General features: G+C 32.6%; 1 protein-coding gene across 2 annotated transcripts in view; it reads left to right on the forward strand.

Annotated features, from left to right (window-relative positions):
• Positions 1 to 24,356, forward strand: part of LOC126885273 (uncharacterized) — a 76,771-nt gene that overhangs the window by 38,401 nt on the left and 14,014 nt on the right. For both annotated transcript variants that reach the window (XM_050651759.1, XM_050651760.1), the window contains exon 2: positions 15,215 to 15,955. In XM_050651759.1, coding sequence (XP_050507716.1) covers positions 15,215 to 15,955 — 741 coding nt within the window. The remainder of the gene's footprint in view (positions 1 to 15,214; positions 15,956 to 24,356) is intronic.

The raw sequence follows: 24,356 nt of genomic DNA on the forward strand, positions 1-24,356 counted from the left end.
GCAATAAAATGCGTGTAGGTGGCGAAAATATGAAAACATTTATTTTGGGCCACCACTGTAGCTTTGGGGAGCAAAGAATGTAAAATGTGCATAGGTCATGATTTGTAGGTTACACTGTGTTGTTTTATTTTACATAAGTACTTTATCAATAAAACAAACAGATGACGAAAAAATAAACAAAAACTGGAGCCCGTCAAAGCATATATGAGGTTTACGGCGCCACTGTGCCGTAACGGTTGCTTAAACGAAAAAAATTAATAGGACCTAATTTTTAGAGTAAATAGTGGTCTTTAACCTTGTATAAGTTTTGTTTAAAAAAAATGAATAGGTAATGAGAAAATCGTAAAAACATGCTGGATAAGGTATAGGGGTAGTTTCTGCAGTATATTTTCAAGGATAGGGGTGGTTTGCGCAGGGATGTTGCAATAACCATATATATTTTTGAAAAGCACTATTGATGAAGCATATGCCCATATGGATAAAAAAGCAAAAAACAAAAAAAAAATTTAACCCCCCATTTTATTTGTTGTTTTTGGCTACAAGGGTTGCACTAGGAAATCGCGTTTAGTGTCCATGCATGGGTAATAATAACTTGCACAAAATGATATATGAAGCATATTGATGAAGGGCATTGTGTGTGAAGGATTCCAAGAAAATCACTTTATTTATTAATTCTTCTTCTTTTTTGGGTGGTTCCGGGGAAAAAATGGGGGTGCATTATACAAATTTGTAAATAACACCAGTACATGGGTAATCGCTGAAGGTCTTTTTACTCTAGCATAAACGGTTCAGATGGTATAAAAAGGGGTTTTTTAAAATGTAACACCCTGTAATTAAAAAAAGGGTAATTACCCTTAAGTGAAACCTATACGAAAAAATCAATCATATATGTGTGAATAATCTCCGTAGAATTTCTTTTTAATTCCCGTTACAGTTAGCGAAAAATATATTTTTTCTAAAAACATCTTTTTTAAAAACTTGTCAACTTTGGGGCGCCACCCTTGCTAAACGGTGGATGATATTGAGAAGCTGTCGGAAATAAATCGTAGAAAATATAGTCCTCTTCATATTTCTATAAAAGAAATTTTTTGTAAAAGGTACAGGAAGGGCTACGTTCTGCAAAAACCATAAATTACCCCCTTTAAAGGGGTGAAAAGGGGGGTTCCGGGGCGAAATTTTTTCAGAAAAAGTTAGTCTTATAATAAGCACCCCTTGATATGCCAGAAAAAAAATAAAACCGGACTTGTGTCCATTTTGCAAGGTTCAACCTCTGTTTCCTACACTATATAAATAAAAATGTAATTGTATGCCCTTGTCAAGTTTGCAATTTTTCAACGTTACCGTAGGTCGCTTGCCTGACTAAGTGATTTCTGTTTGTAAATAAACTGAATAGTATTACGATTTCACTAACGCTAAAATTGAAATTCTTTGGTTGGATAATTTAATGAACCTTTGTATTTATAAAAGATCTGTAAATGATATATGTAATATTAATACTGGAATCTTATTCAAATTTGGCAATTAGATATCTATGTGATTAATTTTTACAGAAATAGGTAAAATGTTTTCATTTTCTAAAATAGTGAAAATTTAACTGAAATTATTAAATAGAGTGGACTTTTATCGTTCTATAAGTTACGTAGTATTTTAATTTTTTCGAAATAAAGTATTTAATTGAAATTAAAGCAAGCTATATGTTTATGAACGTTTCTTTTTTTTCAAATTATTTTTCAAATATATTTTTGTCTCTGTATTAGTTATATGGTATACATTCTAAAGTACATTATTTTACTATTGATAGAGTGGAGATTGTTGTTCTAGATTGTTGAATTATAATAAAAATACAAACTTGTTAAATTGTACGATTGTAACAGTTGGAAGATTTTGTAATTATTCAAAAACTTACGGTTTTTTTTTGTTTTCTTAGACGTCTAGGGTCCCTCGCTTCTGGTAGGCTCTGCAATCGGCTCTCGGCTATGGTACTGCTCTTAGCTCTGCAATCGGCTCTCGGCTTTGGTACTGCTCTTAGCTCTGCAATCGGCTCTCGGCTTTGGTACTGCTCTTAGCTCTGCAATCGGCTCTCGGCTATGGTACTGCTCTTAGCTCTGCAATCGGCTCTCGGCTTTGGTACTGCTCTTAGCTCTGCAATCGGCTCTCGGCTTTGGTACTGCTCTTAGCTCTGCAATCGGCTCTCGGCTATGGTACTGCTCTTAGCTCTGCAATCGGCTCTCGGCTTTGGTACTGCTCTTAGCTCTGCAATCGGCTCTCGGCTATGGTACTGCTCTTAGCTCTGCAATCGGCTCTCGGCTTTGGTACTGCTCTTAGCTCTGCAATCGGCTCTCGGCTATGGTACTGCTCTTTGCTCTGCAATCGGCTCTCGGCTTTGGTGCTGCTCTTAGCTCTGCAATCGGCTCTCGTTCTCCCGGGTCTAGTGGTCTCTCTCTGAGGGTGTTGCTGATGTGGACTGTATAGGCTTTCTCAAACTTGCTTGAAGTATTCTTTTTCTCGATAGGACCATGAACAATATCCCTTCGTTGGCTCAGTGTAGATGGTCTTTAAGTTGTGATGGAAACACCAAATAATAGTAGCAGAGTTTATTGATGAGACTTACACTATGGATGTTGACCCGGGGTACTTTGAGTAAAGACTTAACTGATGATCGTTGAAGACAATCACTCGCGTTAATGAATTAATAATAATTGAATTTCTAGACAAGAGATCTTAGTTTTATATAAGTTTAAATTGGGTCAATGTAAACACGGGCCCCGCGTGATTTTGTGTATCTAATTAAGGTAAATTGTTTATCTTATGTCAGCAACTTTTGGCTGATGTCCAAATTATATTATTGATAATTGACCAAATGTGTATGTAATTTAATTAATTACGTGTGTGTGTTTAATAACAAATAAATGCATTCGATCTACTGGGTGATAAAATGATACTGTCCAATTTCGGATATGAATACTGAATATTTGATATTGGACACCAAGACTGCCGAATTGTTTTCCCACCGCTGTTGAAGTTCCTTCCACCATGATTGCATGCATAAACAAATTGATAATAAATTAAATAGCTTTCTATCGGCCTCTTAATTTTACTGCTTGCAATAGTACGCGAATCTCGTTTCCAAAACGTGGTAAATGTACTTTCTCCAAGTTTCGAGATGCCTTTTTTTGCATCGGCAAATGAGGAAAATGTATCGCCAACTTTTATAACATCATTGACATACCAATACTTAACCTAACTAAAAGTACCAATATTTAGAAAACGAACGGACGCCCAATAATGACACTTACCTAAGTCATTCAAGTTTTTCAAATTCAAACTTATTATTCCCACAATAATTAACAATTAGGTACAAATATAACGCTTGCAACTGTATACTGCGACGGGCACTATAATAAAATAAGATAAGGGAATCGTCAACTCGTGCATTAACTCACCACGTGTATATATTTATGCTGAACTGCGAGTGAACGCGAACGGCATCCGAAGAAAATGCCGTCAAACACATCATACGAATGATCATAAATCATAGCTGTTAACGGCATTATAGTGCAAGACCGTTTGACGGCAGTTTAAGTACAGCGTTAAGAAAAACTAATTACAAGACGCCATCTTTAAAGAGCTCTAGCTCCCTTATGAAGCATTTTCGGACTCGATGATTTGGATTAAATTATCTTAAAACTATCTGAAGAATCCCCAGCTTGGGGAGAGTTTCTGGACACTCTGTATACCTTATGTTAGTGTTCCTATACCAATAGCTACAGCTGTCGAGGTACTTTATATAAATTGATAATTATTATATGATTTCTATTAAAATTATTAATATTTTTAATTTTCTTATCTTTTCGACGACAAAGTAATTTGTATCTATTTTTGATTTTAATTCTACCATTAAATTATCTAATAGTTTATACAACGATAAATTTTGTTTACATTCCAGTAAATGGTCGTTCTGTCCTCTTGCTTGTAGCGATAAGATAAATCAAAATAAAATTCAGTTCTATTGCATTTTATAGTTATATTATACTTATCAGTTTAAATAATTTTAATTTATCAGTTTAACAATAAGACAAGACCATAGAAAAATTGGCCAAGAGTCACGAACAACGACTTCTTCAACGCGTCAATGTTAAGGCCATCCAACTCCTCGACAACACGGATCTAGCTAGAATACTCAAGAGGAAGAAACCCTTCGAGTTAGTTAAGTGAAAAATAGTGCACGGTGCAAGTGATGGTACAAGTTAACATCTGTGCAATATATTAACAGAACCTAAGGGTTACTATTGAGTTTGCCCTTAGTCTTAAGTTTTTAGTAGTAAGTTATAGTCCATTCTTTCACGGTTTTTGCTCTAAATTTTGAAGAACCGCTTGGATTGACATGAAATTTGGCATACGTATAGCTTACATGTCAAAGAAAAAAAGTGATATTGTGCCGAAGTGTGCTTTTGCCCTGGGGGTGACTTTCACCCCTTGTGGGGGTGAAAAAATATATGTCCAAAATAAGTACGGAAATGGGTAAACTGACTAATTTTAAGTAACTTTTGCTCTATAGAGATTTTTCGCCAAGTCTACACTTTTCGAGTTATTTCCGAGTGAATATGTTCATTTGTCAACAAAATAACCACATTTTTGGCCGTTTTTTTTCCAAATAACTCAAAAAGTAAGTATTTTGCCGAAAAAACGTTCTTATCAAAAATATAGCATATAAAAAAGTAAAAAAAAATGGTGTACGCGTTAGGTCTCTGTATCTCGTAGAACCAGAGTTATAGCCAATGAAAAATAGATTCATATTCACCAAATTTCAAATAGAATATTTCGACGTGAATTATCCAAAAAATTAAGCACTTTTTGGGGAAAACCCATTATAACTTTTTTAAAGTGTTTAAAAAAAGCTTTATATCTGTTTTTACAAAAAGTTTTTAGCATTAAATTTAAGTAAGTTACGCTCAAAATAAAGTTGGTCCCTTTTGTTTTTGCAAAAAAAAAATCGGGAAGACCACCCCCTAATTAGCAATTTAAATGAATTTAATCGTTACCGCTCCACAAATTATTTTATTTATCTACGACTGATACATAATATATGTATTATACTTGTGGTGTTTGCAATATAATGCCATATAATAATCCCTTAGGGATTAATAATGCGGGATTAATAGCTATTAATCACAACAATCACAAAATTCACCACGGAAACAAAATAATCAACCTCAAAAAGTGTCACTGTCAAACGAATAGTATATTTGACAGTTTGTGTTGAGATGGACGAAAATGAAGAATCTTTTAATTGTACACCACCAGAAATTGTAGAACTAGCTACAGCAACAGCATCTACCTTAATACCTGAAACATCGAAATCCATTTATAATAAAACGTACGCAAACTTCAACGAATGGCGTGTTCGAAACAACGCGAAATCATTTTCCGAAAATGTTCTGCTGGCCTATTTCGCTGAATTAAGTGCAAAATATAAACCGTCTTCATTATGGTCATTCTATTCAATGATTAAATCTATGTTGAGAATAAACCATGACGTTGATCTGGAAAAATACGGCAAACTAAGAGCGTTTCTAAAGAGAAAATCGGAAGGATTTCAAGCAAAAAAGTCTTCCACTCTAACCCCAGAGCAAATTAGGAAATTTATTGACAAAGCTCCTGATGAAATTTATCTTTTACATAAGGTAAATATACATATTTAATTTGATTTATTCAAAAACTCATATGCTTATTTGCTTCAGGTAATATTGATCATTGGAATTATGGGTGCATGCCGCTCAAACGAACTTTATCAAATGAATATACAAGACGTGAAGGATCTCCAAACAGATTTATTAATAACAATCCCCAAGTCTAAAACCAAAATTGTACGAAAATTTACCATAAACAGTACGTTTTACAATATTGTGAAGAAATACATCGATCTCCGTCCGTCACATGTGAAAATAAATCCATTCTTTCTAAATTATCAAAAATCTAAATGTACAATACAACGTATAGGAAAGAACAAATTTGCAGATATTGGTAGGCAGATTGCCAAATATTTAAACTTGCCAAATCCTCAAAGTTATACCGGCCATTGTTATCGCAGATCATCTGCCACTCTGTATATTGATGGAGGAGGCGATTTAACTGGATTAAAGCGTCATGGGGGCTGGAAGTCAACACAGTAGCTGAAGGATACATTGATCAGTCTATGAGAAACAAGGCAACTACAGCAGATACTATCGCTAAAGAGATAAACAGTAATGTACCATCTTCTTGTTCTACAGCAATCGAGATCCCAAATATTTGTATTAAAAACTCTACTAAAGTTAATGATGATTCTCAACCAATTCAGTTTATTAATTGTACTATTACTAATTTTAATGTTTTTAACAAATAAAGTTGTTCATTAAAAATCTTAAATTAATTAATTTGTCGTAGATAAAGTAGAGTATACTACTCGCAATAATGGCTCTCATTCCCTCGGAATGTTACTCCCTCGCCGCTAACGCGGCTCGGTTCGTAAATATTCCTCGGGAATAATAGCCATCATTATTGACTCGTGGTATAATCTACTATTATGTTGTGTTTATATGATGTGTAAGTTTCATTGATTCAGTGCTTCATTAAGTGCTTATTTTTGAAAAAATTTGGTTTCAAAGTAAAATTTTTAAAAATTTAAATTTTGAAAAATATGTTTTTTTTCAAAATAACTTAAAATTGTTAGAGATACCAAAAATCTCGAAAAACAAAAAAAGTCAGATTTGCTTTTCTGAATATCATGTACTTTTTTGTTTTTCTGTTAGACAAAAATTGATTAAGATTTGGTGTTTCTAAATTTGCATACATTCGTGATCAGTGACCCGTTCAACCCCTTTTAACTACAGCCCTTTCAATAAAAAGGACTTTGAACCGATGAAACTTACAGATCATATAAACAATGTATACACGAGTCAAGAAACTTGTGAAGTCGTAACGATTAAGTCCATTTAAGATACTAATTAGGGGGTGATTTTCTCGATTTTTTTACCAAAACCAAAAGGGACTAACTTTATTTTGAGCGTAACTTGTTTAATTTTGATGCTAGAAATTTTTTTATAAAACAAAAATGAAGCTTTTTTTAAACACTTTAAATAAGTTGTAATGAGTTTTCCCCCACATGTGCTTAATTTTTGGTTATTTCACGTTAAAGTATTCCATTTGGAATTTGACGAATCTGAACCTATATTTCATTAGCTATAACTCTCCTTCTACTAGGTTTAGAGACGTGATGTAAACACCATTTTTTTTTAATTTTTTACAGGCTTATTTTTGCTAAGAATATCTTTTCGACAAAATACTTACTATTTGAGTTATTTGCGAAAAACAGTCTAAAAGCGTGGTTATTTTGTTGAAAAAATGAAAATATTCACTGCCAAATAACTCGAAAAGTATTGACTTAGTGAAAAAACTCTATGGAACAAAAGTTACTTAAAATTAGCCAGTTTATCCATTTCCTGACTTTCTTTGGACAAATATTTTTTCACCCCCAAGAGGGGGTGAAAACCAGCCCCAGGACAAAAGCACATATCGGCACAATATCACTTTTTTTCTTTGACTTGTTAGCTATGTGTATGCCAAATTTCATGTCAATCCAAGCGGTTCTTTAAAATGTAGAGGTTTTGCAATATTTTACCGTTAAAGAACGGACTATTAGGTTAGAAATAAGTTGCTCATTGATCACATTATTTGATCAGATTGTAATGTTCTGAAGCATCTTATTGGTGTTTAAAAATTAAAAAAAAAGTTTTAATAATTTTTAATTTATAACTAAATAGTAGATACATCTTTTAACTAATCTCATGATTAAACTATGAGTTCAGCTGAGTCGCCCTTCTCCACTCCTCTCTTGGTTTTCCTTACTTTAATAAGATTTTTGGTTTTATTCCTCAGTACCTCTTCTTTTCTAGATGGTTTAATACAGTACTGTTTTTGTGCAGTTATTAGCGCTTCTGTAAGTGTATTACATACGGTTTCAATGTACGTCGAAACAGAAGAAAATATTCAATTGATTCCTTGTCCCCTTAATAGCAACAATAGGGGAGTGCATATTCACTTCGGAAAAAATCAAACAAGATAGAACTTATTGTAATTTCATTAAGAAATGTTTGATAAATATCATATCAAAAAGTTCTACTCGAGAAGTGGCTGCTTCATTTTTTATTAAACAAATGAACTACGAAATTAGATGTTTTTTAAAATAACTCCGAAAATATAAATTTTAGAAAAAAACTGACTTGACCATTGAAAAATTCAGAAAATTTTACAAAAAAAAACCTTTTATAAAGAATTTTCTAAAATTAAATCTGTATCTTCTATAATTTTTTAATTATAACGATAAAGTCACCCTTCTCACAAACATTGGCGCAATGTAAACTAACGTACGGCGAAGTGCATGGTTGAGTTATTTTGATGTAATTATTTACTTAATGGATCAACTGGAATTTTACAAATTGAACATGAAAGAAGAATAATTAAGCTATCTTATGGTTATAATAGAAAGAAAAAAATGTATGGGCATAACTACGGTGTGGGCGGAAAGTGAGCCTTACATGAATTATGTTTAAAAATGATTTAAAAATGTGTGACTAATACAGTTTTTCTTATAAAACTCTCAGTTTTGCACAACTTACCCTCCAAGCATCTTGCTAAATGATGTTTTATTCAAAAAAAAATCTCAAAAATTTAATTCAAATGATATGACGTCTCAAAAATGTAATTTTTGAAATCTTCCTAGTTTTATAGAATTACCACCACTTTAAGACGGTATTACTCAAGTTTGAACAGATCTATTACAGTTTTATAAGTGCTTTTTAAAGCTTAGGATGTAATCTCTAAAATGTGCTAAACTATTTTACTTTAAAAATGAAATAAACCATTTCTTTTTAAGAAAATTAAGAAAGATAACAAAAATGTAATACAAAAACCGAAAATTACCAGCTAAAAAATGTTTGTACAAAGTGATCAGAACTTTTTTCTGTAAAACTTACCTAAAACACATTTAATAATAAGCTTCAACAATAATAAATGTTCAGCAAAAAAAAAATTTTTAGCTCTTATACAGTATATCTGCGTAACTTGGAACCTATTGATAACTTTTTTATTATCATTTTTTACTAAAAAAAGTTATTCTTTATAAAATACTCTGCATCGTATATAATCTAAGATGCAATCATCAAATATCAAATTTAATAAATGTTATACGAGGTATGTCAAAAAATATGAATTCCACTCAAGAGTAAAGTACCATTACATTTCACAACATCGAAAATTGTTATTAAGAAAAGTTGTTTGGAATTAAAAAATTTGTTTTAGTGTTCAATTGCATCCTTCTAATTAAAATATTGTGAATAATAAAAAATTTACATACCTCGTATAAAATTTAAAAAGTTTGATGTCTGATGGTTGTATCTTAGATTTTAGACGAGGGAGAGCATTTTATGAAAAATAACTTTTTTTCGTAAAAGTAATAATAAATTAGTTATCATAATTGAAATAAAATGATGATGAGTATCCGTAATTTGAGAAAAAATTTAATTTTTTTTTTCGATTAGAATGATGTAATTGTATATATAGACATAGTTTCTAATTTCAAACATCTTTTCATAATAGCATTTTTTGATATGCTGGAATATAAAGGTACTTTACTGTTTAACGAAATTCATATTTTTGACATAACTCGTATAAAATTGATAAAATTTTATATCTGATGGTTGAGTTTTAGATTTTTGACTATTCAGAGCATTTCATTAAGAATAAGTTTTTTCGTAAAATTGATAATAAAAAAGTTTTCCATGTGGTTCCTAGCTACGCAGACACACTGTATAAGAGCTTCTGTATAAGAATTTTCAAATTGAAATGCCATATTCGGATTCAGCATAATCAAAAACAAAATAGAAACATAGTTGATCAAAGTAACATGATGAATTTAACGATATTTTTAAAATTATTTATACAAAAAATTGTTATTGTTTAAACAATTAATAAACAATTAGCGGCCAGTTCTGCGAGTAGAAGTTTTTACTTTAACATGTATATAAACTAACAAAAAAGTTTTAGAAAAATATAAGCTTGTTTGAACTTTTCCGAAACAATGCATATTTTCGTTCTAATTGCACCCTACAACTGCAAAACTGTCCTAAGAGATAGGGATGGCGGTTTTTGACAAAACACCGGTTTTCGGTTTTACCGGTTTTTCTTGTTTACGGTTTAACCTGGCGGTTACAACCTGCCAAAAAAACCGGTTTTCCAAAAACCGGTTTTCGGTTTTTTTAATCCAATAGGTTACAATGTTACATTTACAATGCACTTTAGTTTGCGATACTCCACTCGACTCGATACTCGATATCAATATGATCAAAATTAGTACTATCGAAAGAACACCAATATCAATATAAATAAAACACAATTTTTAATAAAACCATTTTATTCTATTAATAATTATGATTGGGATCCAAAATAATACCTAACCTAATCCTAATCACCGTAAAACCCTAATAACCGGTTTTTACTTTAAAAGAAAAAACCGGTTATAACCGGGACAAAAAAAACCACCGGTAAAACCGGTTATTGCGAAGTAAAAAAACCGGTTTTAGGTTAAAACCGGTAGGTTTTTCCCATCCCTACTAAGAGATATGATTTCTAAAAGATAAGTAGTGTTTTCCTTTTTATACTTAATTCCCGATCTAATATTAATTTGAATAATAACTACCCGAAAAACTTGTATCTAGGCCGAAATTTTATTTATATGTTCATCGACAAATCAAGGAAAATTTTTGGTTGCTGTTTGTGGATATAATCGGCTAAATCTGTAACGGTTATCTTTACGGAAATTGCTCATTTATTTTCGTCTAATCTAGGCTCATTAGCCTTTTGCAAATCATATACATATACCAACAGAAACAAAGTTAACTGCTGATATTTGTTTACTTATTGATCTAAATTTGGAGTATAATCTAATAGTCTAGGCGCCAAATAGAGGTCACCGTGTCCTTTTCAATTCTGATGGACAAACTCAACGGTTTCTTACGGATTTTTGGCTGCTGATTACGAATTTCGAGGGTGGATTTCGATCCAAGTGGTCAAAAAATTGTTATAAACAATTTAATTGTTTATAAATTGTTTAAAAGGCTCTGGCTCATAGACTAAAAGAGATAAAAAAATGTTTCAAATAAAATTTGTTCCTTAATAAAAAACGAAGAAAAAATGTTTACTAAACTTAAATCCAACAATTAGAACTCAAGATATTATAAAATTAGTGCACAATGCAAATTGCAAATTGCAAAATAAGTATTTTTCGAAGCTTTATCCATCGTAACTTGGCTTCTACGCTTGAAAATAAGCCTTAGAAGGTCTTATTCTAAAGCTCATTTAATAAGCTTTCAAACAAAGTTTGGTAAATTACTCTGTCTTCATTTATTTTAAAGTTATACCCGTTTGAAATTATAATTTTCTTAAAAAAAATGTACATTAATTTGTTTATAAGGGGTTCAAGCAAATTTAAGCTAGAAACATTTATACTTTAATTAACAATAATAATAGAAGAATTCAAAAGGAACAATTTGAGCTTAAAAAAATGTTCGTAAGTTAATTTTTGGCCAAGATATCGATATTTAAATGGCGCGATATGAGGCGCAAGATCGGCTCACCGCGTAAAGGTTCACGCGCTAACTTCTCGATGCAAATTATAATTTCTATGTATACATACGTTATCTTCATTTTTCATTTTTGAAGATCCTAATCAAATTTTATCATATAATTCTTATAATTTAATCATCATACTGCACCTCGTACCACCTTTCATTCTATTTACTTTGTCTTCTATTTTTTGTACTAAATGAGAAAAAAAAAACATAAAAAACTAATATTTCAGAAGTATAACTAAAAAGTAAGTTGATATTATTTATTAATACTATTTTTACAAACATTTTTTTCATGCATCTGCATAGAGATATACAGGGAATCTCAGCTTTTTTACATCTGCATAAGTTCTTAGAGAAATTTTAACAGTTACATGGTGGTACTAAGTCTGTTCTTGTAGGCAGTAAAACTAAAACTTCTTGGAGCTTCAGAGTCTAATTATCTATATGATATTCATATAAAGTGGATCTAGTTCTTTTGCAGCATCATCCGTCAAGGCCCGTCAATTGTGTGTATGCCGCCACATCATAAATGCTCGTTTTATATGCAATGATGATGCTGCAAAAGAACTCGATCCATTTTTATATGGATATCAGATATTGGCTCAATTGCATGCGTAGAAGCCGAGTTGCGATCGATAAAGCGTCGTAGAATACATACTTACTTGACTGTGAGCCGATCTTGCGCCTCATAGCGCGCCATTAAAATATCGATATCTTGGCCAAAAATAATTTTACGAACATTTTCGTAAGCTCAAATTGTTCCTTTTGAGTTCTTCTATCATTATTGTTAATTAAAGTATAAATGTTTATAGCTCAAATTTGCTTGAAACCCTTATAAACAAATTAATGTACAATTTTTTTAAGAAAATTATAACTACAAACGGGTATAACTTTAAAACAAATGAAGATAAGGTAATTTAACCAACTTTCTTTGGAAGCCTATTAATTAAGCTTTAAAATAAGACCTTCTAAGGCTTATTTGCAAGCGTAGAAGCCAAGTTACGATCGATAAAGCTTCAAAAAATACTTATTTTGCAATTTTCAATTTGCATTGTGCACTAATTTTACAATATCTTAAGTTCTAATTATGGGATTTAAGTTTAGTAAACATTTTTTTCTTTGTCTTTTATTAAGGAACAAATTTTATTTGAAACATTTTTTTATCTCTTTTAGTTTATGAGCCAGAGCCTTATAAACAATTTATAAACAATTAAATTGTTTATAACAATTTTTTTACCACTCGGATCGAAATCCACCCCCGAAATTCGTAATCAGCAGCCAAAAATCCATAAGAAACCGTTGAGTTTGTCCATCAGAATTGAAAAGGACACGGTGACCCCTCTGGCACCTAGACTATAATCACTGAGTAGATTTTGATATATGTATTCCGGAGTTAGTCTCATACTTTTGCATAATTTATATTACAGTGAAACCTCGATAACTCGGATTAATCGGGACCGCGGCCGATCCGGGTTATTGAAAATCCGGGTTAGCCGGAGAATATGGTAAAAATTAATAAAATATGGTATACTTGCAGATAAACTCCGTTATAATTGAAATAACATGAAATATACAGGGTGTCCAGAAACTCTACCGAAAAACGAAGACAGAAGATCCTTCAGATAATTTTAAGACAATTTAACCCAATTCACTTAGTCCGAAAATGCTTCCTAAAGGAGCTAGAGCTCTTTGAAGATGGCGTCTTGTAATTAGTTTTTCTTAAATACCTTCAGAACGCTTCTATTAAGAAAAACAAAAATTGGTAAGTGTATTTATCTTCTAGATATAAATCTATTCCATTCACTGCGAATTTCTAGTAGCCATCATAGGCGTCCGTTTTGGGTAGGGCAACGGCTATTTTATCGCATAACTTTTTTGTCTTTAATTTTTAAGCATTTTTGAGCGTGAATTATTAAATTGTAAGGTATTGTAGTACTAAAAGGTACTCTTGCTTTAAGTCTGTAGGATACACCGTTTTCTAGAAAAATCGATTTGAAAATTTTTCGGTTTGGATGTTAAAAAAAAATTCAAAAAAAGACTATTAAAAAGACGAAAACTGGTAAATTTATTTATATTACAGAGATAAATCGATTTCATTAATTGCGAATTTCTAGTACCGGACATAGGCTTCCGTTGTGGGTAGGTCAACAGTTATTTTATAGCATAACTTTTTTTCTTTAATTTTTAAGCATTTTTGACACTGGATTATTAAATTATGAAGTACTCGAGTACTAAAAGTTACTCTTGCTTTAAGTTGGTAAAATACATCGTTTTTTTTTGAAAATGTTTTCAATTTTGTTTTCAATTCCAAAAATGAAGAACTTCAAAATCGATTTTTCTAGAAAACGGTGTGTCTTACTGACTTAAAGCAGAAGTACTTTTTAGTACTAGAATACCTGACAATTTAATAATCCAGTGTAAAAAATGATTAAACGTTAAAGACAAAGAAGTTATGCGATAAAATAACTGTTGCCCCACCCAAAATGGACGCCTATGACCGGTACTAGAAATTCACATTTGATGGAATCGATTCATTTTTAGAAAATAAATGTGCGTACCAATTTTCGTTTTTCTGAATGGAAGCGTTCTGGAGGTATTTAAGAGAAACTAATTACATGACGCCATCTCCAAAGAGCTCTAGCTACCTTAGGAAGCATTTTCGGACTAGGTGAATTTCATTAAATGGTCTTAAAATCATCTGAGGAATCTTTTATCTTCGTTTGTCGGTAGAGTTTCTGGACACCCTGTATATGCACATCTAAATTACTAAAAACACGTAAACACAAACCTAAGCAAACGAAAGCGAACAATACAAGACTGTACTATAAACAATACAGTCACAATCGGAACGATGTTATGTTATTTTAGAATAGGGAATACTAAGACCATTGTTTAAAAAATAATTTTTTAAATATTCTTTTAGTCTTTTTTAAACAATACTAAGACTATTTTATTGAAATAAATAAAGAAATACTACTACAGGTGCCTGTTTTTTCCGATAATTCAAGACAGTGAACGTCGCTCTGCCATGCCGCCGTTTACCATGAGTCATTTTTATTATCGTATAGTTCAAATTACACAAATACACCTTATCTCCCAAATATTATATTAAATACTATTTTATTTTGAATTGTTGAAATGTTTGTCTGATGAAAATCGGTCAGGGTTAGCTGGACTTCCAGGTTATCGGAGACCGACTTATCGGGGTTCCACTGTATGGTTAAAATATATTAAATGACTGTTTAAATGATCAGTAACAACCTAGAAAATTCTTCTTCTTCATCTTTTTATGTAGACATTGTCTGTTTTTCAATGTGCCTCCAGTAAGTTGTCATTCCATCGTTTTCGTGGTTTTCACAGTAATCGTCTTCCTATTGAAGAATCATCTATCGCCGTCTTTACTTCTCTATTCGTTGTCATTCGGCTTTGGGATCGATCAATTCTACTTTTCTATTTCTTTTTCTCTAATATTTGTAAGTTTACAGTCGAATCGTTTTGGAACCGATTTTGAAAATCATTTTTTATAAAATACAACTTTTTTATTTTAGGTTTGGAAGACAAATCTTCAGCACCAGGAGAGGACGAAAAGAAAAACGAGAGTACCTCTAATACCTTAGAAAATATTAATCTTACTACTCACGAGGAAGATGATCCCGAGACTGATGACGACGATCCTCTAAAAGAAGGGGAAACAGCTCCGTTGCTAGCACCAAACGAAGATTCCAAGGAGAGTAAACCAGATACTCCAGCTAGCAAACCATTAGCGCTTAACTTAGATAATCCAGGAAATCAGCAAATTGGTACTGAGCTTGTGACTAAATCTGATAATACAATGAGCAAACCATCAAATGATAATCCATTTAATAAGCCACTTATTGATGATCCAGCAATCAAACCACCAACGGATAATCCACTTAACAAGCCACTTAATGGGGATCCAGCTAGCAAATCATTAAATGATAATCCACTTAACAAGCCATTTATTGGTGATCCACCTAGCAAATCACCAACAGCGCCCAACTTAGAAAATCCAGGAAATCAGCAAAATGGTACTGGATTTGTGAGTAAACTAAAAAGCGTGGCTGAAAATTTTTTATCCAGCAGTGACAGTAGCCGACCGACTGAATATGATCCAGAATCTCTAGACAATGAAGAGTCGACTCCATTGTTATCGGGAATTCCATTAAATAGACGGTTCCTGGATAGACTATGGTTGGTGCTTTTTATAATCCTCATAGTACTAGCTGTTTCCATTGGTGCATTTTTGTTAATCTGGTTGGGCCAAACACGTAAGTGATAATTATTATTTCGCATACATTTCTAAATAATATAATAATATTCATGTATTATATGTTCCATATTCAAGGAAATTGTTCTATACAAAAAATAGACGGAAGTCAAAATATCTGGCTATAGTATTCTTGTTCTTTCAATACACGTCTTGGCCCCACACTGAAAAAAAATTATTACCTCCCTAAAAATACAAACAAACCTCAAAAATCAATACCTTATATAACACCAAACAATAACAACAATAGCTGTACAAATATAAATAAAATATACAATATCGAGTCTCTCTCTCTCATAGGGAGCTACAGCCAAACTCGGGCCCTGGCCTCCCCCAGCATCCGCCTCCCCCAGCATCCGCCTCCAAGTATCTCTGTCTCTGGCTGCTCTCCTCCAGTTATCCACCCTCAATATCTCTTTAGCATCGGTTGTCACTTCGTCTATTCACCTCATCCTTGGTCTTCATACTGGCCGACATCCCACAATAGTTCCGCTAGGCGTTCTACTAGGTGTTCTGTCGTTATCCATTCTTATAAGGTGACCTGCCCAGCGTAATCTTTGTATGTTTATATAATTTGCTATAGAGCCGGGGAGGCTAAACTGTGGCTCGCCAGCCTCATGTGGCCCTTTGAAGGTATATTTGTGCTCTTAATAAATATACCTGAATTACTTTTAATTGTTTGTGTTCTGGGTCTTAAATTCTATCTATCTAATCAGCCCTAAACATCCATCCTTGGATATAGGCCTCCTCTTCCTTCTTCCATGCCTCTCTATCTTGGGCAATTTCAGTGTGTTTCTTCAGGTCATCCGACCATCGCATCTGTGGCCTTCCCCTTTTTCGTTTGTGGTTCCACGGTCTCCAATATATAGTCATCTTAGTTCACCTTTCATCCTTCTGTCGTAGGGTGTGTCCGACGAACTTCCATTTAAGCTTTGCTACTTAATTAGAGACATCTTTCACTTTTGTTTTGTTACGGATCCATTCGTTTCTTTTCCTGTCTGACAGTTTAATGTTCAGCATTTTTCTTTCCATTGATCTTTCTGTCTTTGCTATTTTTTTCATATTTTCTTTTGTAAACGTCCATGTCTGAGAGCCATATATTAGAACAGGGAGTATACATTGATTGAATACTCTTGTTTTTAGGTATTGCGGGTATTTTCTGTTCTTTAGAATATAAGACAGTTTTCCGAATGATGCCCAGGCCAATCTTATTCTTCTCTTTATTTCTTCGGTGTGATTTTCTTTATTTAATCTAGTAATTTGTCCTAGATATATATACTCTTTTACTTGTTCTATTCTTGTTTGTGCCACTGTAATTATTAGTTCTTCTTGTTGATTGGTCATGGTTTTTGTTTTACTGTAATTCATCTTCAGTCCTATCTTTGTCGATTCTCTATCTAGTTCTTACATCATTCTTTGTAATTATTCACTTCTTTCTGTTATTAATACAATATCATCAGCATATCGTAAGTGATTCAGATATTTCCCGTTTATGTTTATACCCAAACCATCGCAGTGTAGTTGTTTGAACACATCTTCTAGCGCTTGGTTGAATAGCTTGGGCGATATGGTATCTCCTTGTCTTACTCCTCGGTTTATTTTAATAGGCTCCGTTTGTTTCATTAGCTTAATAGTTGTTGTTGCCTTATCATATATATTTGTAATTAAGTCGGTATATCTGTAGTCTATTCTGCTGTTTTGTAGGGAATTCTTTACTGTCCAGTGTTCTACACTATCAAATGCTTTTTCGAAGTCAATAAATACCATGTATAGCTGAATATGATATTCGTTAGCTTTTTCGATTAATATCTTCATCGTTAAAAGGTGGTCACTTGTACTGAAGCTCTTTCTAAATCCGGCTTGTTCTCTTGCCTGGTATCCATCTAATTTAGTGGTTAATCTATTTGTTAATATCTTGGTTAATAGTTTGTACATCACATTTAGTAAAGTTATGGGTCTGTAATTCTTTAGATCCTTTTTGTCTCCTTTCTTAAATAGTAACAATGTTACTGCTTCGTTCCAAGTGTTGGGTATTTGTTTTGGCATTAATATTTTATTCATAAGTATGTACAAAACAACTAAGGGCCGGCGTAGCCGAGTGGTAGTGTGCTAGGCTAGCGTACCGGTGGTCCGGAGTTCAAATCCTACCGGCGGCAAGAACAACTAAACATTTTTAAATGTTTATAGGCCCCAGGTCGACTCAGCCTAAATAAAATGAGTACCTTGGGTAAAACCAGGGGTAATAATAGGCGGTTGAAGCGTAGCACTGGCCCTGTTACCTTTCTTGTATACCGTAGGCCCTAGATATAGCAGACTACCCTGCTATACTCCCAAAGCCACGTGAGCGGTGTAAAACGGGAGACTATTATTATGTACAAAACTTCTCTAATTGTTTTCCCACCATTTTTTAGCATTTCTACAGTTATCCCGTCTTTTCCTGGCGATTTATTATTCTTCATCTCCTTGACTGCTCTTTTTATCTCATTGTTACTGGGTCTTAAATTACTGACAACAAATATAAAAGACTACGTGTAACATCAAGACTTAGACAAGGAGACCTCTTATCACTGTTGTTATTCAATAGTTTGGCTTTAGAATATGTAATAATATCATCTGAGCTGACAGGGGAATTTGCCAATCGGGGATCAAAACTATTGTTGGACTTTGCTCATGATCGAAATGAAGTCGCTCATTCTACAAGAAGTGAGAGAGCTGTTTTCACAACTCGAGGTAGAAACAGGTAGTGTGGACCTTCGAATAAATGAAAAGAAGACGAAATGTAAGCTCTTTCTCTTTCTCCTATGGTGCTACAGCCCAAGTCGGACCCTGACCTCCCCCATCATCTGCCTCCAAGTATATCTGTCCTTGGCTGCTCTCCTCCAGTTGTCCACCCTCAATATCTCTTTAGCATCGGTTCTCACTTCGACTATCCACCTCTTCTTTGGTCTTCCTACTGGCCGACGTCCCACCATAGTCCCACCAAGCTTTCTACTAGGTGTTTTGTGGATACCCATTCTTATAAGGTGACCTGCCCAGCGCAATCTTTGTATTATTGCATACTTTGCTATAGGTTCTTTGTAACATTGGTATAACTCGTGATTGAACCTTATTTTCCATATACCATTGTCGCAAATAGGTCCCAATATCCTCCTTAATATCTTTCTTTCAAAAGTATTAATATAGTTTATTGTCGTTTCAGTTATGATCCATGTTTCTACTCCATAAATTTCTATTGGCCGTATGATGGTTTGATATATTTTAAACTTTACTTCTCTATGGATATCTTTGGATCCAAACATCTGCCAAAGAGAGAAGTACGCTTTGTTAGCAAGTATTATCCGTTTCCGTATTTTTTCCTCCTCGCTGCCATTCTCAGTTATCTGTACACCCAGGATGTGAGCTGTTCTACTACTTCTATGTTAGCGTCCTGCACTGAGTCATGTATGAATAAAGACGTTGGAGTGCTGTATTAGACATGATGGTAAGGAGTGTAACTTTACATATGGGTTAACCGATTCGATACTGATCACGCGCCAGCGCGTGATATGGTTACTTCAGTCAGGTGCGTTTACGCGCTAGCGAGTGATATGATTACTTCAGTTAGATACCGTTCAACAAACTGGTTCCTAGCCAGGTTCCATTCTCTTCGATCGGCAGCGAATTGGTTAAGTATTTTTATAATATATACAGTGCACTGGATTAAGTGTTACCCCCCTTATCAACTTATTTATTTTTAGCACATAAGCAAAACGCTCATATTATATCGTTCTAAATAAGCGCTTATATAACGGACAGGTCGATTTTTAAAATAATCATAGTATATTATAGCATCCATGTTTCGAACTTTACGCCATCCCTCTTCAGGTGACAGGCACAACTTTGATTTTTTAAATGGGAAAGTACATCATGTGACACCTCATTTAAAAGCTTTTGAAATACTTATACAAAAATTTATAATACTTTAATTCTTTTTAAGGGCCTAGGCGCAAAATTTCGTTCGAATTATTTTTAAACGCATTTTTTTTCGAATCCTGAGAAAACTAATAAATCTTTTTGAAAAATTTAAACGCAGAATGAAAGACTACATTATTACCGAGAGCTGAAAGTCCCTTAGAATAAACAAAGAGTTTCTTTTGAATGATATATTTGATATTAAAAATCAGACTAAATTTTCTATTTTTCACCTTTGTGCCTTAGTAAAATAATCATTATAGAAGTTCTCAGGGACTTTCGACCCTCGATAGCACTGTAATATTTCATTATGCGTTTAAATTTTTAAAAAATACTTATTAGCTTTCTCAGGATTCGAAAAAAATAAATGCGTTTAAAAATAATTCGAACGAAATTTTGCGCCTACTCTCTTAAAAAGGATTAAAGTATTATACATTTTTGTAATATACATTTATAATATACTATGATTATTTTAAAGATCGACCTGTCCGAACGTTGTGCTTATGTGGTAAAAATAAATAAGTTCTTAAGGGGGGTAACACTTATTCCAGCGCACTTTATGTTAAATTTATTGCACAAAAAAACAGCCAAAGTAACAATAAACCAAATACTACAACCAAATGCTTTTTGGTTCCCAAGGGAACCGAATTATAAAGAATTTACAACTAAAAAACTGATATAACAGACCTGTCCAATAAATATTACAATTTAACCAATTGGTTGTTAGTATATCTGCTACGACAATGACAGCTGTATTTTCCTGTATCTTGCTAGTTTCTACCCTATCTTAATTTTAACTGTCAATAATCCAAGATGTTTAGTTGTAAAAGTTGTAAAAAATGTTTTCATTGAAAATAAAAATTCGCCGAAAGGATTGAGCAAGCTATGTTTGCCAAGCTACGAGTGACGAGTATATGTTTTACCGAGATTAACTCCTACTTTACATTAGTTGTTGTGCTTTTTCAGTTTTGCGTTTAATTCCCCAATTTCCGAGCCTTTATTGTATCGGACATAAAATTTTTATGGTAGATTTTTATATACAGTAAATCATTTTATATACAGTGGGTGATCAAATTATTAGAGCCACCTAGTAAAATTCAATGTTTTAGAGAAAGGGTATATAATTGAGCTGTATAATATATTAATCCGTTTGTTTCCATTTGACTGTCTTGTTACACTTTATGAAAGTGCAATAAATAGTATGGCAATAGTGGCAACACGCGTGTGTGGTAATGCATGACTCAGATGCCATTGTTTGTCAGTGCTGCCCACCCTAGCTTGCAACTCGTGGGTTTAGAGTAGTAATAAACTTTGAGAGTTTCCATTGCTCTCTAGTGATATTCTGACAGTCCTATACTATTTTTTGTGAGTTTAGTGAACATTGCACGTTCGTTACACTAGTGGTACCAGAACATCATGGGAAAAGCCAAAGACATCTCACCAAGGAAAATAGCAGAAACAAAAACTTTACTATTGAACACTAATCACTCCGAGAGAAACGTAGCATCCATTTCTAAAGTTTCAAAGGCAATGTGGACCGTATAAAGAAAAAACTTACATACCATTATTAAACAAAAGTAAAATTTTCTGAGGTGGCTCTAATAATATTTATGATCACCCACTGTACCTGTTAAAATAGAAATCAAAAACCAGTGGATTACTCTTTGGTTTCGATCTTATGGACCATTGACCATAGCAATGTGTGGTTGAAAAAATTTGTTTGAAAATTATGTTATTGCTCTAGGGGTATCAAATTCTGACTTTTTTGTGTGTTGTTTTGTGTTAATTTGTTTGTGTAAGTTGTATCATAGATGTGGCTGTTGAAAAAATCAAATTTTTAAATTTATAAAATTGAATTAAAAATAAAATTTTTATTTAATTTTTTTTAATTTTTAATTTTGCCCATAGTATATGCGCCAGAGGGGTCACCGTGTCCTTTTCAATTCTGATGGACAAACTCAACGGTTTCTTATAGATTTTTGGCTGCTGATTACGAATTTCAAGGGTGGATTTCGATCCGAGTGGTCAAAAAATTGTTATAAACAATTTAATTGTTTATAAGGCTGTGGCTGATAAGCTAAAAGAAATAAAAAAATGTTTTAAATAAAATTTGTTTCTTAATAAAAAACGAAGAAAAAACGTTTATTAATCTTAAATCCAACAATTATACCTCAAGATATTGTAAAATTAGTGCACAATGCAAATTGAAAATTGCAAAATAAGTATTTTTCGAAGCTCTATCAATCGTAACTTGGATTCTACGCACAAAAATGAGACTTAAAAGGTTTCATTTTAAAGCTTAATTAATAGGCTTCCAAACAAAGTTTGTTAAATTACTTTATCTTCATTTGTTTTAAAGTTATACCCGTTTGAAGGTATAATTGTCTTAAAAAAATTGTACATTAATTTGTTTATAAGGTTTTCAAGCAAATTTGAGCTATAAACATTTATACTTTAACTAACAATAATGATAGAAGAAATCAAAAGGAACATTTTGAGCTTACGAAAATGTTCTTCGCTTTATTTTTGGCCAAGATATCGATATTTTAATAGCGCAAGCTCTGAGGCGCAAGATCGGCTCACAGCATAAAGCTGTTCTGACGCTATTTCCTTGTGGCATTAATTATTCTAAATGAGAAATAAGCCACAATTTAACTGAAAAATGATTTTATTAACGTTTCCACATCCAAATCAGACGTCGTTGTCAAAATACAAAATATTAATAAACTAAACAAAAATGTTGTTGCTTAGAAAAACATTATTTGCTAATATTAGCAAATTATTGCTAATAATTTAATTTAATCTGACTCAAAAGACTAAAATAATATTGCCAATATTTATGAGTTGCGATCCTGGGACGACTTTACTAAAAGATAGTTCATTAAATCTTTAATGAAAAATTTGAGTTAGGTTTGGTTTCATGTAATCGAATGAACTATCTTTCAGTAATGTCGTCCCAGGAACGCCACTTATAAATGTTGGCAATATTATTTTAAACTACTTTAAAATGTATATGTCTGAATTCAGTCAGATTAAATTAAATTATTAGAATAATTTTTTAATAAGCATCAACATTTTTGTTTAATTTATTAATATTTTTTATTTTGACAACGACGTCCGATTTGGACGTCAAAACGTTAATAAAATAATTTTTTAATTAAATTGTGGCTTATTTTCAATTTAGAATAATTAATGCCGCAACTAAATAGCTTTAGAACAACTTTACGCTGTGAGTCGATCTTGTGCCTCAGAGCTTGCGCTATTAAAGTATCGATATCTTGGCCAAAAATAAAGTTACAAACATTTTCGTAAGCTAGAAATGTTTCTTTTGAGTTCTTCTATCATTATTGTTAATTAAAGTATACATGTTTATAGCTCAAATTTGCTTGAAACCCTTATAAACAAATTAATGTACAATTTTTTTAAGAAAATTAAAACTTCAAACGGGTATGACTTTAAAACAAATGAAGATTAAATAATTTAATAAACTTTTTTTGGAAGCCCATTAATAGACCTTTAAAATGAGACCTTCTAAGGCTCATTTGCATGCGTAAAAGTCAAGTTATGATCAATGAAGCTTCGAAAAATACTTATTTTGCAATTTTCAATTTGCATTGTGCACTAATTTTACAATATCTTGAGTTCTAACTGTTGGATTTAAGTTTAGTAAACGTTTTTTTCTTCGTTTTTATTAAGGAACAAATTTTATTTGACACATTTTTTTATTTCTTTTAGTTTATAAGCCAGATCATTATAAACAATTAAATTGTTTATAACAATTTTTTGACCACTCGGATCGAAATCCACCCTCGAAATTCGTAATCAGCAGCCAAAAATCCATAGGAAACCGTTGAGTCTGTCCATCAGAATTGAAAAGGACACGGTGACCTCTATTTGGCGCCTAGACTACCATGGTTGTGTTGTGTTGCATTTGTGTAGTGTATAGTACTTCCACTCTAACTTTTCCCATGCTCGAAATTATTCACGAAGTACTTTTTATACTAGGACTCTTTTTAACTGACGCTTTTAGGACGCTTTTCAATTATCAATACCACACGTCGACGTAGGGGAGAGTTGGATAAAACGGGATAGTCAGATAAAACGGGATACCTAGCCTAGAGACCCAACTAGTGGTGCTATCAATCGGACAACGACGGAAACTTGTTATCAGTCGTCATTTTAACATTCTCAGTTCGTTTTACCTCGATGCCATTATTTGCTGAAAAGTTGTTGTGTTTAGAATTGTTTGACTCTATTTTTTTGATACTTTGTACTTGTAACTGCGTTGTTTTCTAGATTATACTGCCTACATATATAAAAATATAATTTCAGTGACTATTACATTTAATTAAGTATTCATTAACGAATATTCTCATGTGTAGTCTACCTAATTTTACTTTAACATTTAGGCAGCAGCCACTTTTGTTTTGAAAAATGTCTGAATTGGAAAA

This window comes from Diabrotica virgifera, chromosome 5, assembly GCF_917563875.1.
Source record: "Diabrotica virgifera virgifera chromosome 5, PGI_DIABVI_V3a".
NCBI lineage: Eukaryota > Metazoa > Arthropoda > Insecta > Coleoptera > Chrysomelidae > Diabrotica > Diabrotica virgifera.